The sequence below is a fragment of the Lycium barbarum genome, chromosome 5, assembly GCF_019175385.1.
Source record: "Lycium barbarum isolate Lr01 chromosome 5, ASM1917538v2, whole genome shotgun sequence".
Classification (NCBI taxonomy): domain Eukaryota; kingdom Viridiplantae; phylum Streptophyta; class Magnoliopsida; order Solanales; family Solanaceae; genus Lycium; species Lycium barbarum.
In genome coordinates, this window is record NC_083341.1 from 121,090,458 (window position 1) to 121,104,807 (window position 14,350).

A 14,350-nucleotide genomic window follows, 5' to 3' on the forward strand; every position below is an offset into this window, starting at 1 on the left:
ATATATAAAAGTATTTATGTTTTTATATGAAATATGTTTTTCCTACAATTTGAGTATAAATGTGATAAAAGCATTAAACAAGCATGATGAGAAATAGAACGAGCGGTGCTCGGTGGTTAGCCCCGAGTACCCGTCGCGGCCCCTAGCTGGGTCGTGACACAAGGTTGATTAGAGGGTCATCTATGCAAGGAGGGACATGTTTGGTCAGTGAAGGTCAATCCTTGAATTGAAGACTACACTAGGAAGACTAGCCAAACAAGACCCTTACTTCATTAAGGGTAGCATTGTAATTACCTGTTAGTCTTCTTTACTTAGCTTATATATATATATTGAATACTCTAAGGAGCGATAGTTTGTTTAGGGTTAGCTTAGTTAATGGTGAATTCCATTGTTGGTTTTGAACCTCATTTCCATTGATTTCATGAAGAGATCGTTCATTTGTGGATTCAATTGAATATCTTTTGTTTTGATTTCAAATAGCTTAGGTTCTATTGATTGAATCCAATTGAAAGGATCTAAGTTTCATATACTTAGGTTTGTCCATAGATTCATTATCATTAGGGTCTAGCTTTTATCCTCTATTTCTCATCCCCTTTTCTTCAATTCTCATCCCCTTTTCTTCAATTCTCATCCCCAATTTCTTGTTTATCCTTAATTCCGGGTTTAAGTATTGATTTGGTGTTTCACCCAAATCAATTCGTATCAAGTAAGACCTAGAAGGGAATGGATTTACATAATATTCTTATTCAAATTATTGTAGATGCCAAGTGCCAACACCAGAGCATTCAAAGGTGAAGGTCTTTCTTACCTAGCCCGAAACAATGTAAGCAAATGAGTAGTCTACTTATTTCTGGATAATAGGCAGAAGTAATTTGCATATGGAACGTGAAGAGAGTTCTGTGAACATTTATACCAGTCAACTACATTTATACCAATCAATTAGTAACCCATGCTTAAGGTTAAGTCTTCATAAGCGTATGCTTTCATGTCTACCAGCCAAGAACCTTGTCAAAGCTGGACGATTCATTAATACAATCATCTCCGCTGATGCATATTGAGTATCATTTGCAACGTGATTGCCCCAACGGACAATGGTACATGTTCCTGGACTACACATTAGTCCTCATTGAGACAGTTAACTGCTCCATGTCTAAGTACAACAGACAGCAAATCAACCCAACAGGTAGAAAGCAAAGACCTAGGTATGACAAGCTGCAGACAAATGAAAATGCAGAAACAGCAGATAATTTTTTTTTTTTTGATGAAGTGCAGGCGATAAATAACCTGACATGAAGAACCCCTTGTCCAATTTCCTGTTTTGCCTTTCTTCAGCTTATCTAACAGTATGTAGACAATTTCTAGCCTGAACTTACACATGTATCCTAAGTTTAACTCGGTAAATATTGGCTCTACAAAATTCGGCCATCCAAAAATGGCAAAATACTCCCTGAGCCAAGATGCTCAGCAGCTAGCAACACTAACCTCGAATATATACCATAGAAAAGTTCAATTATTTTAATGATTGATGAACTAGCTCACTTAGGATTCTGCATAGCACTGCGGCTCCTTGTTAGAAAAGAAGCACCAAAGCCTGGAAACTTACGCCCAAACACACCACCATAACCAGAGTTCTCATTGCTCCTCTGTTCTGAGGTGAAAACGGCATTGGAAACCTGAGGACTGCTTTCACTTGACACTTCGACTACATCTGATATACCTCCAAGATCCTAAAGAGAGGAAAACAAAAAGGGTCTAATTTCAGATCTCTATAGCCATGGTTAAAAAGGTTAGAACTTAAAAGAAACCCATTACTACCTTCAGGCCTGAAGCAGATACAGCACCATGCAAAGGACGCTGTAAAAGTTTAAAAGACGATTAGATCCTTTTATTAGTAGAAATGATAAGGAGCTTCTTCATGTGTAGGACAAAAACACCTTCAATAATCTTTTTTGTTGAACCCCAAAATTGGAAAGCAGGTTTCAAAGATATTGAGACCGTTTTTGCTTTCATCGTGGTGCAAGCAAAATTAACACATCCAACAATTTATAGCTAGCATATTCTCCAGCTCAACAAACTATTGGAAGATCTTTACTTCTGAGGTATTAAGATTGTTCAGAACAAGGTTGAAATACTTCTAGAAGGTACTTACACTCTGGGAAGGGCCCAGTGCCATGTTGTATCCAATCGAAGCTAAATTAGAATTTTGCTTGTAAAACTGCTTTTCTATAAAGTTAATGAACTCTTAAATGGGGCAGAATTAATAGCTGCAAAATTTAACCAATTAACTAACCTTCGGAGATACACTAGAAGCAGATGGAGATTGTGGTTCGACTGACAAATTTGGAGGCAAAGACCCGGTCTACAGGAAAAAAAATTAAGAAGCAAGACGCGGGTTATTAATAGACCGTGCATAGTTATCACAAGATTGGCATTCAAAAAAACTGGAAAAATCTAATATAAAAAGCAAAGAAATCACTCTATAATGTGAATTGGAGGACTTCGAATCTATTTATACAAAAGTCAGCAGAGTGCCGGTCCAGATGACTGAGGATATGCTTTGACAAGTCATAACCAGCGTGGTCTTGCAACAGATATAAGTAAATCATTCAACTTTTCCAACTCCCCAACAAACACAAACAAGAGAAGGAAGAAAGAAATAGGTCTGCAGCACGATAAGTTCTAAATATAAAACAACGAAACTATTGACCCAGCAATGTGAAAATAGTTTCAGAATTTACCCGTGCTGAGGGAGCTACTGATGGTAATTCAAGGGCAGGTCTAGACGAGCTAGATGGGGGTGCCTACACATTGAAGACAAAAGGTTATTAGAAGAAAAAATTAGGAAAAGAAGAAATCAAACAATAAGACAAGTCATACCTCAATCTGCTCCTTTGCTCTACTAGTTTCAATGCTCCTAACAAAGGAAACCAACTTTCCCACGCCAAAGTTTGTTTCATTCTACACAGATCAGAATACCACCATGACTATAACATGGACATAATTTAAGCTAAACCAATATTATGAAATTAGCAAGCCAATTCAAATACCTGTCTCCCTTCAATTCTACTAATTTTTGTCTCCTGTTCATATAGGAAAAGGCGGTTTTCATTTCCACAAGACAATCAAAATCTTGCTAACAAGGCGAAATAAAAATAACAAAAAAAAAAAAAGATACATATGGAAATGCTGATGGAAAGAAGATTTTCTCACAAGTGATTGGACAACAAGGTGTACTGACTGGACATCCTCACCAAATGTTCTCACTTTTCCTCGAATTTCAGAAACCTATACATTGAATGGTGCTGCGTCAACAAGAAATCTCAAAGCTTCAACTTAACTAAATATACAAGCCATTATTAGCCTAACCTCGTCTCTCGTTGCAGCAGTATTGTCCACACACTCGTCAATTTTAGAATCCACGCGGTCAATTCGTGAAGTTAAATGACGCTTTGTGGCCTGGCAACATAAAGGGACCCAATAAATTTTAAAGACACTAAAACATAACATAAAAGGTCAAGATCTCATAGAACACAACATTACAGCAGGCAAGCAAGCAATGGTCATAATCTTAACAGATATCTCTCCAGTAAACTTACTAACTGCCTCCCCACCAAGGGGTAGAAAACATAGTTAGGGGTTGTATATAATTCAAATAAGGACAGATTTAATAACAAAAATTTTACTCCCTCTGTCCCAATTTATGTGACTTTTATTTTTAGTTTGTCCTAAAAAGAATGATAACTTTTATGTATTTAGAAATAAATTAACATTAAAATTTCCATTTTACCTTAATGAGATTTATAGTCACACAAATGTCTATGGCTTATTTTAGATGACAAATTTCAAGTACTTTGTCTTTCTTAAATTTCGTGCGCAGTCAAACTGCATCACATAAATTGGGACAGAGGAAGCAGTTGATTTCAAAGTCAAAAATATTACAAAAATGATTAAATTACAATTTTGTCAAATGTGAAATCTTTTTTAAAGGATAAAAAAAGTCTATCAACATTTTGCGTAGGGACTAGGGACTTCGTACTTTTAGAATAGTATAGATAAGAACCGTAAATCAGGAATTAAGAACTTACAGCAATAGATGCATATACACTCTCAAGCTGTTTGGACACACTGCCACATGCATCAGATAAGCTCCGCCTGGTCGCAAACATTAATTCAGGAAGCTTCCAACCCTACAAGCATGCAAGTCAATTCTAAGGTGCAGTCATTAGCAAGAAACTCAGGAAGAAAAATATTCAAGCCTATGGCATCCGAACTAGCAGGCAAATAATTTAACTATTAAGCTCCCCTCATTAACACACACACACACAGAGCACATTCGACTAAAATCATATACCTATGATTGGCTATGTCAATTGCCTTTTAGTTCAACGATTTGTTTGAAAGTGGACAGACCAGCTTTGGCAGATTTTTGTCAAGATGAGGAAAATCAAATGGGTGAAATCAGGAAATATAAAAGAGGTGATGAAGTGCTGGAACAGAGATGGAAATGCAGCAAAGGAGGAGAGATGGAAGATTGTCCCAGCAAGTATATGGTGGACAATTTGGAAGGAGAGAAATCAAAGATGCTTTGAGGACAAACAAAACAGCATGCAGAGAGAGTGAAGTTAAACTGCCTAGACTTATATTACTTATGGTGTAAACAGGAAATGATAGATCAGACAGTAGATATTTTTATAGCTTTAGACTGGTTATGATATAACGTAATAGTCAAGGCAAAGTAAGTTGTAACACTTTTGGAGGGGGACACTACACTTTTGGATGTAGTAAACCTGTGGATATATAGTCTAACTGTTACGATTCTCGGACAAAAAGGCATATATTAGGAACAATAAACTCTTAGAGCAAGGAAACAATCTGTACCCGATCACTCCATTCCTTGAAATAAGGACAGTGTTGTCGATCAGTAAATGAAGGTTAGTTACTTGAACGTGAATTACAAGACATAATTTTTGCATCCAACATTATGATGACATACAATTCTATCTAGCAGAAAGAAATAAAAGGTGTTACCTTCCACCACACATAACCATACCCCATCACCACAACAACAATGATTATAGTATATCTGCTAGAACCTGAATAGTATTTAAAAAACAAGTTAAATGCGTAAAATAGATTCACAAAATATCATTGGTCACTGCAAGAAATAATGCTACAAGTGAAGCAAAACAAAAAAGTACTGCAGGTAAAGAGATTTTAATTTGCAAGGCATGTAGAACACTGACAATGAGACCACAGGTTGTCTCAGTAGATTAAGAAAATGACAACAGATATGTCCTAAGACACTCCTGGGGTAAAGGTCTTGTTGTTTCCACCTGAAGGCAGAAGATTTTTTTTAATTTTTTTTTGGTACAGGAAGAATATTTAATTGCTTCCATATACAACTAACAATCTGTAGTAACAGAAACCTGATCCACTTGATGTCACAATTGTAACAGATCTATTTGAAGCCAACAGTTGCAGCTCCTGCCGTAAGCTATTAACCTGTAAAGAAAATCATTCTCTCTAAATAAGACCTTTTGAACATCAGAGCAGCAGGTATGCTGATATTAGAAATCAATTAACCACCTTTTTTTACAGAGAAAAACATTGACAGCTTACAGAAAAGGAGTGATAATGTAAAGCAACTACACAAGGCACAAGTAATTACTTGTACACTCATCGATGTTCTTTTTCTTTTGAGCTGCACAAGCATAATATTGAACCATATACAAGGATGTTTTACAGGAGAAGGAAATCAACAAAAGGCCGTTTTAGTGAATATAAGCTATATGAGACCTTTTGAATTCAGAGCATCAGGTATGCTGATATTAGAAATCAATTAAACCACTTTTTTTGGTTAAAGAGAAAAACATTGACAGCTTATAGAAAAGGAGTGATAATGTAAAGCAACTACACAAGGCACAAAAAATACTTGCTGCACATCAATGTTTTTTTCTTTTGAGCTGCACAAGCATTATATTGAACCATATACAAGGACGTTTTACAGGAGAAGGAAATCAACAAAAGGCTGTTTTAGTGAATATAAGCTATATGATCTCCAAGCACCAGGCAATGTTAAATTCTATGAACTGCAAACCCCAAACCTCCAAGGTCAGCATAATCAAGCTTGACGTCGAGTGCATATAAGTCAAGCTCCAGTCATAATCAAGCTTCAAATCAATCTCGAGAGTTGAGCGCGACTCATGTCAATAAACTGAACGAGCTTAGAATGAGCTTAAACTCGAACTTCAGTCCATGCGCACATTTTCAGGTCTATTGGGAAATTCTAAAAAAATTATAGCTTAAGCAAATCTTAAAATTGAATACAGTAAATTAAGATCTTCTCAAATTGTTGCAGAAAAATGGAAATGACCATCACATTATTTTTTCTATTTGACAAGGAAAAGTTTCTTTAAAAGAAGGGCAAAGAGCATGCCCGTATAAAAGGAGTATACAAAATAAATAGAAAACCTTACAAAATTGCATGGTTTTCTCCGAATGACACACAATCTTCTATACAAACAAGACTCCCATGGGTGCACCAAAAGCATATAAGGGATAAGAGGTTATTCCTGAAGTGTACAAGATCCTTCACTACTCTTTTAAAAGCTCTCCTATTCGTCTCTCTGTAAGGCCCACATAAGTGCTAGAGGAGCAACACCCCATGCCCTGCACCTTCTCCTCCGTCTTCTAAAAGTCTAGCTGAACAATGTTTCTTTCACGGTGCCCCGGACCATCTCAAAATGTCGCACCATAAACAAGATGCTGTCCGACAATGCAAAAGAAGGTGATTTACATCGTCTCCTGATTCTTTACACATGACGAACCAACTTACAAAAGTAATCTTTCTCTTCCTCAAGTTGTCTGTCATAAGGTTCACCCCACTCGCTACTAGCCAAGTGAAAAAATACATCTTTCTTGGTACCTTAGGGATCCATACAAAGATACGTGGAAAAACTGACTCCTCCCTAGATAGGAAGCTTCTCATAACGGGACTTAACTGAAAAGATATTGTTTCCCCTGCCTCCCATTTCCATGCATATTGTCTATCCTGTGAAGTTTGTTTGTGAAGCAACCAAATTTCGAAATTCTTCAACCTCTCAAATTTAAGAGTTCCTCCTAAACCTCAAATACGAATGCACTCCCCCCCTTGCATACCTTTTGACATGAAATTATGTACATGTTCGGAAATGTGAATCTTCCTTGTGAGGAGGTTGGTGGAGCAATATAGGGATAACAAGACTGACTTGCAAATGGTGTTTGTCGACCTTGAGAAGGCTTACGACAAAGTCCCAAGAAAGGTGTTGTGGAGATGTCTGGAAGCTAGAGGTGTTCCTGTAGCATACATTAGAGCGATTAAGGACATGTATGATGGAGCCAAGACCGGGGTGAGGACGGTTGGAGGTCACTCGGAACACTTTCCAGTCACGATGGGCCTGCACCAGGGGTCCGAGCTTAGCCCGTTTCTGTTTACTGTGGCAATGGACGCTCTGACAAGCCACATTCAAGGAGAGGTACCGTGGTGCATGTTGTTTGCCGATGACATTGTGCTTATTGACAAGTCGCGGAGCGGTGTTAACGCGAGACTGGAGGTTTGGCGACAGACTCTGGGGTCGAAGGGTTTCAAGTTGAGCAGGACTAAGACAGAGTACTTAGAGTGCAAGTTCAGTGATGGGAGTCAAGTAGAAAACGAGGACGTGCAGCTGGATATTCAGATCATCCCGAAGAAAGAAAGTTTCAAGTACCTGAAGTCGATCATCCAAGGGACTGGCGAGATTGACGACGATGTCACACATCGTATTGGAGCGGGATGGATGAAATGGAAGCTCGCATCGGGGGTGTTGTGCGATAAGAAGGTGCCGCCTATTCTAAAAGGAAAGTTCTACAAAGCGGTGGTTAGACCGGCTATGTTGTATGGGACGGAATGCTGGCCAGTTAAGAAAGCGCATGTCCAGAAGATGAAAGTAGCTGAGATGCGGATGCTGAGATGGATGTGTAGGCATACCAGGAGAGATAGGATTCGGAATGAAGTGATTCGGGATAAAGTCAGTGTGGCTCCTGTGGTGGATAAGATGCGGGAAGGGAGGTTGAAGTGGTTCGGCCATGTGCAGCGGAGATGCGCTGATGCGCCAGTAAGGAGGTATAAAAGGATGGCAGTGGTGGGCCTGAAGATAGGGAGGGGTAGGCCAAAGAAGGCCTAGGGAGAGGTGATTCGGCAGGACATGCCGTTACTTCAGCTTACCGAGGACATGACCGGTGATAGGATGGGGTGGAGGTCGAGTATCAGGGTAGAGGGGAGAGGGCTAGTAGGGGGCCGCGAGGTTTCCTTTCTCGTATTAGGAGTATTTTATCCTGCTTCTATGTGTTGGTCTTGCCAATCTTTTCTGTTTTATCATGACTTCGTTGCTCTTGGTATTTCTCACTGTTTTGATTTGCTTGTCCGTATCTGACTCTTTTCCCTTGTTTTCTTTTGAGCTGAGGGTCTTTCGGAAACAGCCTCCTACCTTCCAAGGTGGGGATAAGGTCTGCGTACACTTTACCCTCCCCAGACCCCACATTGTGGGATTCAACTGGGTATGTTGTTGTTGTTGTTGTTCGGAAATGTGAATCTTAGGATGATGTTCCCGCACCATCTATGTCCCCAAGAACTCACTCTAATCCTAATACCGAATGACCATCAAATATATAACCTAAAAGAAAGATACTTAATAGCATCTATGTATATTTTTTGATGTTCTAGACAATTGGTAAAAGAAATATAGCTAGAGTGATCCTACTTTTGTAATTGTCTACTTGGGGACTATACATTTTGGTATACTATACCAGTTAATATATACAAATGTTACCATTGTTAAAAAAAAAAAAAGGGTAAGATGAATTAGTCATGAACATAAGCAATCTTAACGCGAGCTCAGCCCCTTAAATGTGGGCTCAAAGTTGAGCTCAAGTTTATCAGATATAAGTAAACATCTAAGCAAACATTGAGCTTACTTGAGCCCAGAGATCCTTATTCACAAAATAGCTCGAGATAGCCAAACATCCACCAGCCCACATAGGTGAAGAATCGAGGAAAGATAATGGACACATGTAGGCATTCAATATATAAAATAAAAATGAGTTAAGTCCAAGTTAATTTCAGAGACAAGTTCCTTCACAACATGATAGCCGTCAAGGGGAATGATTTCAAAATCTCATAATTTACGACCAATTCATTTAGCATTTCCTTTTCCAGAGGACAATTTTGCACGTCTAAATCAAGGATTAGTTCCTAACCCTGTTCATCATGAAATCTTGGTTCAACTCTCCGCTATGGGGTAAAAGATGCCTCCCATCAGCTCAACAAATCATCCACCTCCCCTATTTCTCCTTGACACCTATACTGTTGTCCTAGAAAAAAGCAAAACTGGAACAGGGGGCATTTTATCTAGACGAAGTAAGCCATATGCATCAAGCGTTGGGGCATAGTCCTTTTTAACTTTGGAAACTAAAACTCATGTAGTAGTAAAATCGCTATAAAGAAACAACTATTTGTGACACAGATAAGTCTATCATTTTACTCAGGTTCACATTCCAGTGGAGACAAAAACACTAGGTGATTTCTTCCCATCTGTCTAACCATTGGTGGATAGAGTTACCAGGTACCTGTTGTTGGTACTTGTTGTTGGTGGGAGGTACAGGTATCCCATGGAATTAGTTGAGGTGCGCCCAAGCTGGCCCGGCACCACGGTTATAAAAAAAATAAGTCTATCATTAATCAAATAAGTGCATCAGAAAAAGGGATGAAGTGGTATTTTTGTTATGGCCTTATGGGAGAGTTGTTATAAGAGAGACACTGGAACTGAGAGAAATATTTAGCTTAAAATGCTAATAAAATAGCCCTTGGTTCAAAGTACCCACAATACTAATACCATTATCTTCAATAACCATAATACTCTGGTGAAAAATCCAAGAAAAAAGAAATAGTCCAAGACTTGGTCAAATCATGTCTTCTCATAGAAAGCAATGATACACTAGGCTATGATTAAATTGGGGAGACAACTTCCTTCCTAATAGCCTCTCTGTATCAACAAAAAACCTTCCACGATCACCTACCTGCCTAGCTAGCTTGCAGGCTTCTGTTATCAAAGCTTCCTTGCCATATTTGTTTGGCAGTTTAACGAGATACTCCACATATGCTAATCCATTCCTTTCTCAAGACACCATTCAATAGAACTTTTCCTATGTGTACAAGCTACTTGCCTACTTCCCATCCTTCAGTTAGTAACTAAAATTTTCTCCCAGATCTCCAAAGTTTAGTTCCCCAAAATAACCAACAAAAAGAAAATGCTAAAGCTTTCTATGCTGACCAAAAGACGTCCTAATCTCCTCTCTCAGACTCTCATATGGGCCGGACACCTACTGAAAAATTACTGCATATGTATGGCATGCCCCACATACAAAAATCAATCTTCTATAACCCACGCCTTCTACCTATTCCATGAAGAAACTTCCAAACCGATATCCACTTGCAGAGGCGGATCCAGGATTTAAATTTTATGGGTTTAATTTTAAGATTTTTAGCATTGAACCCATTATATTTTTAAAGTTAGGTATTCATATGTACTATTTATTGCAATTTTAATAATTTTTTACACATAAATTTAAGCTCCGCATCGAACGTTTGGGGTTCAATTGAACCCCTACCTCGTAGGCTAGATACGCCTCTGTCCACTTGTCAAGGATGACATGCAAAACTTTAGCTTTACAAGAAAAATTTTTATATTCTAAACTCCAGCATAATCATATAATGAACAAACTAAGAAAAATCACAAGTTCCAAAGATGAGTAAAACCATATGCACCAAACATGAACAAGCAAGGGGAAACTGCAAAACCTGCTGCAGCAAAGAATCATTTTTTGGCTTTGGAGTTGAATTGGTTGAATTATCCTGTTTAATTCCCTTCAAAGCAATCTGCAGTCAGAGGACACAAAGTGTTAGATTTAACTCATTTCAAATTGACATGGTAGAGAAACTAAAATCAACGCAACCAGTGCTCTCAAAACACTAATCTGTGAATAGCAACCAGACCTTAAATGCTCCTGAGAAAATATCGGAGACACTTGGCAATCGTCCTTCCTTAGCAAGTACTGACCCTACAATGCCTGCACAAAATATGAGATAAGTTATTCGATACCACCGATGCACTTGTCTTTACCTTATTAACTTTATTGTTTTAACATATCAATGTTACCAATGAATATTATGCAGAATAAAAGAAAGTTGCAATTCTTAAAATTCCCTTGATAGTTCTATCTCCCAATGTGTAAAATTCAAAAGTTGTATAAAATCACTTTAATCCCCTCTAGCTATTCTCCTTCTGTCTTATTTTCACATCATACCTTGTTTCCCAAAACTTTCTACTCTTCTACTTTGTTAAGGCATGAAAGGCACACCCAAAAAGTAATAAAGGGTTATTGCTCCCCAGCCAGGGAAAGGGTCCATACATGACCTATATGGTACGCATCTTCCCCTTCACATTTCCGCAAAGACGTTGTTTCCACATCTCAAACACGACAAAGAAACTCTACTTTTGAACCAAAAAGGGAAGTAGATGTTTATTTAAAGCTGATATTTCCGGGTCACAAATTTTTCCAGCATTAATGTAAAAATTGATGAAACAGTAGTCACGGTAGTACTTCCATTGCAAATTGGCATTCACTTAAGGGTCGTTTCGTAGGCTATATAAGTATAGTACTGATTAGAATATAATTTTTTTTTTGAGGAGTGATTAGAATATATTAGTAATGCTGGGATTAGCAATGTTGGTATGCTTAGTTATTTTTTATCTAATTGCTTGGTTTGTGGTATTAAATAACTTGAATAATGTGTATTTAGAATAGGAATAGTACTAGTATTATTAATGTCATGGTTTACTATGTATAAGAATAGTATTGAGTAGGGGTATAGCTAATAGTTATACATTGGTTGAAAACACTACCAAACAAGGGATTAAATAATACTCCCTTCGTCCCAAATAATTGTCGACTTAGCTCATTTCACGCCCATTAAGAAAAACAGTAAATACAAGGTATAGTTTACTAAGTTATCCCTATTTATTAGATGTTTATTGAGAATTGAGCACTACATTTTTATGACAAGGGGACCCGCAACCGCCACCCTTCGAGTGCGCACAGGGTAAACCCCACTCCTGTGCAAATAGCCCGTAAACCACACAAGAGAGATAACCCGCACTAGGCAAGTCCCATGCGATGAGCTCGACCCATAAGGCAAATCCCCTGTTGTCGTATGCAGGGGGTTTTGAACCTGAGACCTCCATTATGGTAGCCCCTTGCTCAACCGAGCCTTGCTCAACCGAGCCACCCCTGCAGGTTGAGAATTGAGCACTATTAAGAAGAAGTAGCTCTTTAATATAAGGGTATAGTTGAAAACAATTACTATTTTTTTGTCTTGAATTCCTAAAACGACATTGATTTTGGGACAGATTATTTTTGCTAAAGCGACACTTATTTTAGGACAGAGGGAGTATCAAAGTTAATACCAATACTCCCTACGTCCCGAAATAAGTGTCATCTTAGAAATAAAACCGTCCCAAAATAAGTATCACCTTAGAAATTCAAGACAAAAATTGGCAAGTGTTTCCAACTATGCCCTTAGAATTAAAAAAGTAGTCCTCTTTAATATTGCTCAATTCTGGAAAAAAAAACTTCTAATAAATAGGGGTAGTTTACTAAACTCCACATTGTACTTATTGATTTATGAATGGATGTGATTTTTGCTAAGGTGACACTTATTTTGGGACCGGAGGGAGTGGTTATACATAGGTTGAAAATACTACCAAATAATCTAGGGATTAAATAATAGCAAAGCTAATACAATTATTATTTTCTCTACCAAACGACCCCCAGGGTTTAGGAAACCACTAAATTTGCAAGTTTTGTGATAGCAACAAAAGAGTTCCCCATAGATAACATAATAAGCGCTACACATCCTATTCACCTAGAGTCTAAAGTGTAGTAACTAAAATTCTAGCAATAGTGACTATTAACACGTGTATGCAAACAATAAATATAGACACAGTAAAGGAGAGTAACGAACCAGCACCAACGATGATAGTGAGTTTGCCGAGAGGGAGAGCCATTGAGTTTGTTTCTCGGAATCGATCGTCAAACACACGAAACCATTGAGGTTTCTAAGTGCGTCAGTGAGGGTGAGTTTGATTAATTAAAATTGACAACTTAGAGAACAAGGCAGAGTCAGTTTGATCGATCAACCCTACTTTTGTGACTCTGCTCTGAACCTTATTTTTAGGGAGAAAAATAAATATAAAAAACAAATAGATATATTTAATACTTATACTTATTTATTTAATATGAAGAAAGCTGCAGAATTTTGGATTTACGAAAAGGACCCGGATAAGTAAGGAAGAATATGCTTCTATCGACTGGGAAGTGGGAAGTATGCTGAGAAGGGGCTGAGCCAGTCCAGAACTTTTTGGGCCTTGCTGGTCTCGGGCGGGCAATTCGCAGGAATGTCCTTATTTGGGGGTGGTCTTTAATTTTTGTCCCTCAAATTGGTGGTTTTTAATTTTTAGCCTTCACTTAATATCATGAGGTTTGGGGTTCGAACCTCGGTTCAGTCAAAAAATTTCAAGACGGAGTTTTATAGCAAACTTAGGCCTATTCAAGCTAAAGTTAGGCCTACAGGTAGAATTTTGCAAAGGCAGAGTTTTGCCTGCGAAATTCTGGCAAAATTTTGACTTGAAAATTCAAGTTCTACTCGAACAAATTTTTTAAAATTTTTGACTGAGCGGGGATTGTAACCCGAAACTTAAAATTTTTAGCCGAAGGATAAAAATTAAAGACCAACAATTTGAGGGATAAAAATTAAAGACCAGCGCATTTGAAGGACAGTCCGCATAAAAAAAAGGTCTCGGGCTGGTTAGGCGGGCCTTTTAAGGGATGAGCGTAGAGGGCTTGCACGGTTTCCCTTCAAATGATGTGGTCTATAATTGAGGGAATAAACATCTTTCTTTTTTTTTTGGCGGATTGTCCTTCATTTGGGGTGGTCTTTAATTTTTGCTCTTGAAATTGGTGTCTTTACGTTTTGTCCCTCAAATTGGTGGTCTTTAATTTTTGTCCTCTGTCTTTGCAAATTTTGTCTAAGGTAGAATTTGCAAAACTATCCATATAAATTTTAAGGCAGAATTTGTAAAGGCAGAGGACAAAAATTAAACACCACCAATTTGAGAGCTAAAAAAATAAGACCACCCCCAGCGAAGGGCAATCCTGTAAATTGCCCAAAAATCATTACAAGGCAGTATTTAAAAATATTTGAATAATAGTAGCAACA

The 14,350-nt window shown here is 38.0% G+C and overlaps 1 protein-coding gene across 1 annotated transcript; it reads right to left on the reverse strand.

Annotated features, from left to right (window-relative positions):
• Window positions 1-1,229: 1,229 nt before the first annotated feature.
• Window positions 1,230-13,332, reverse strand: LOC132641306 (uncharacterized). Its single transcript, XM_060358245.1, has 14 exons — window positions 13,097-13,332; window positions 11,069-11,142; window positions 10,874-10,951; window positions 5,427-5,502; window positions 5,029-5,093; window positions 4,086-4,187; window positions 3,367-3,456; window positions 3,211-3,285; window positions 3,048-3,080; window positions 2,878-2,958; window positions 2,739-2,801; window positions 2,291-2,359; window positions 1,816-1,854; window positions 1,230-1,727 (listed from the first exon to the last, which is right to left on the reverse strand). Exons 1-14 carry the CDS (start codon window positions 13,137-13,139, stop codon window positions 1,536-1,538), a joined length of 1,080 nt encoding a protein of 359 aa, XP_060214228.1. The 5' UTR covers window positions 13,140-13,332; the 3' UTR covers window positions 1,230-1,535.
• Between the last annotated feature and the right edge of the window lie 1,018 nt (window positions 13,333-14,350).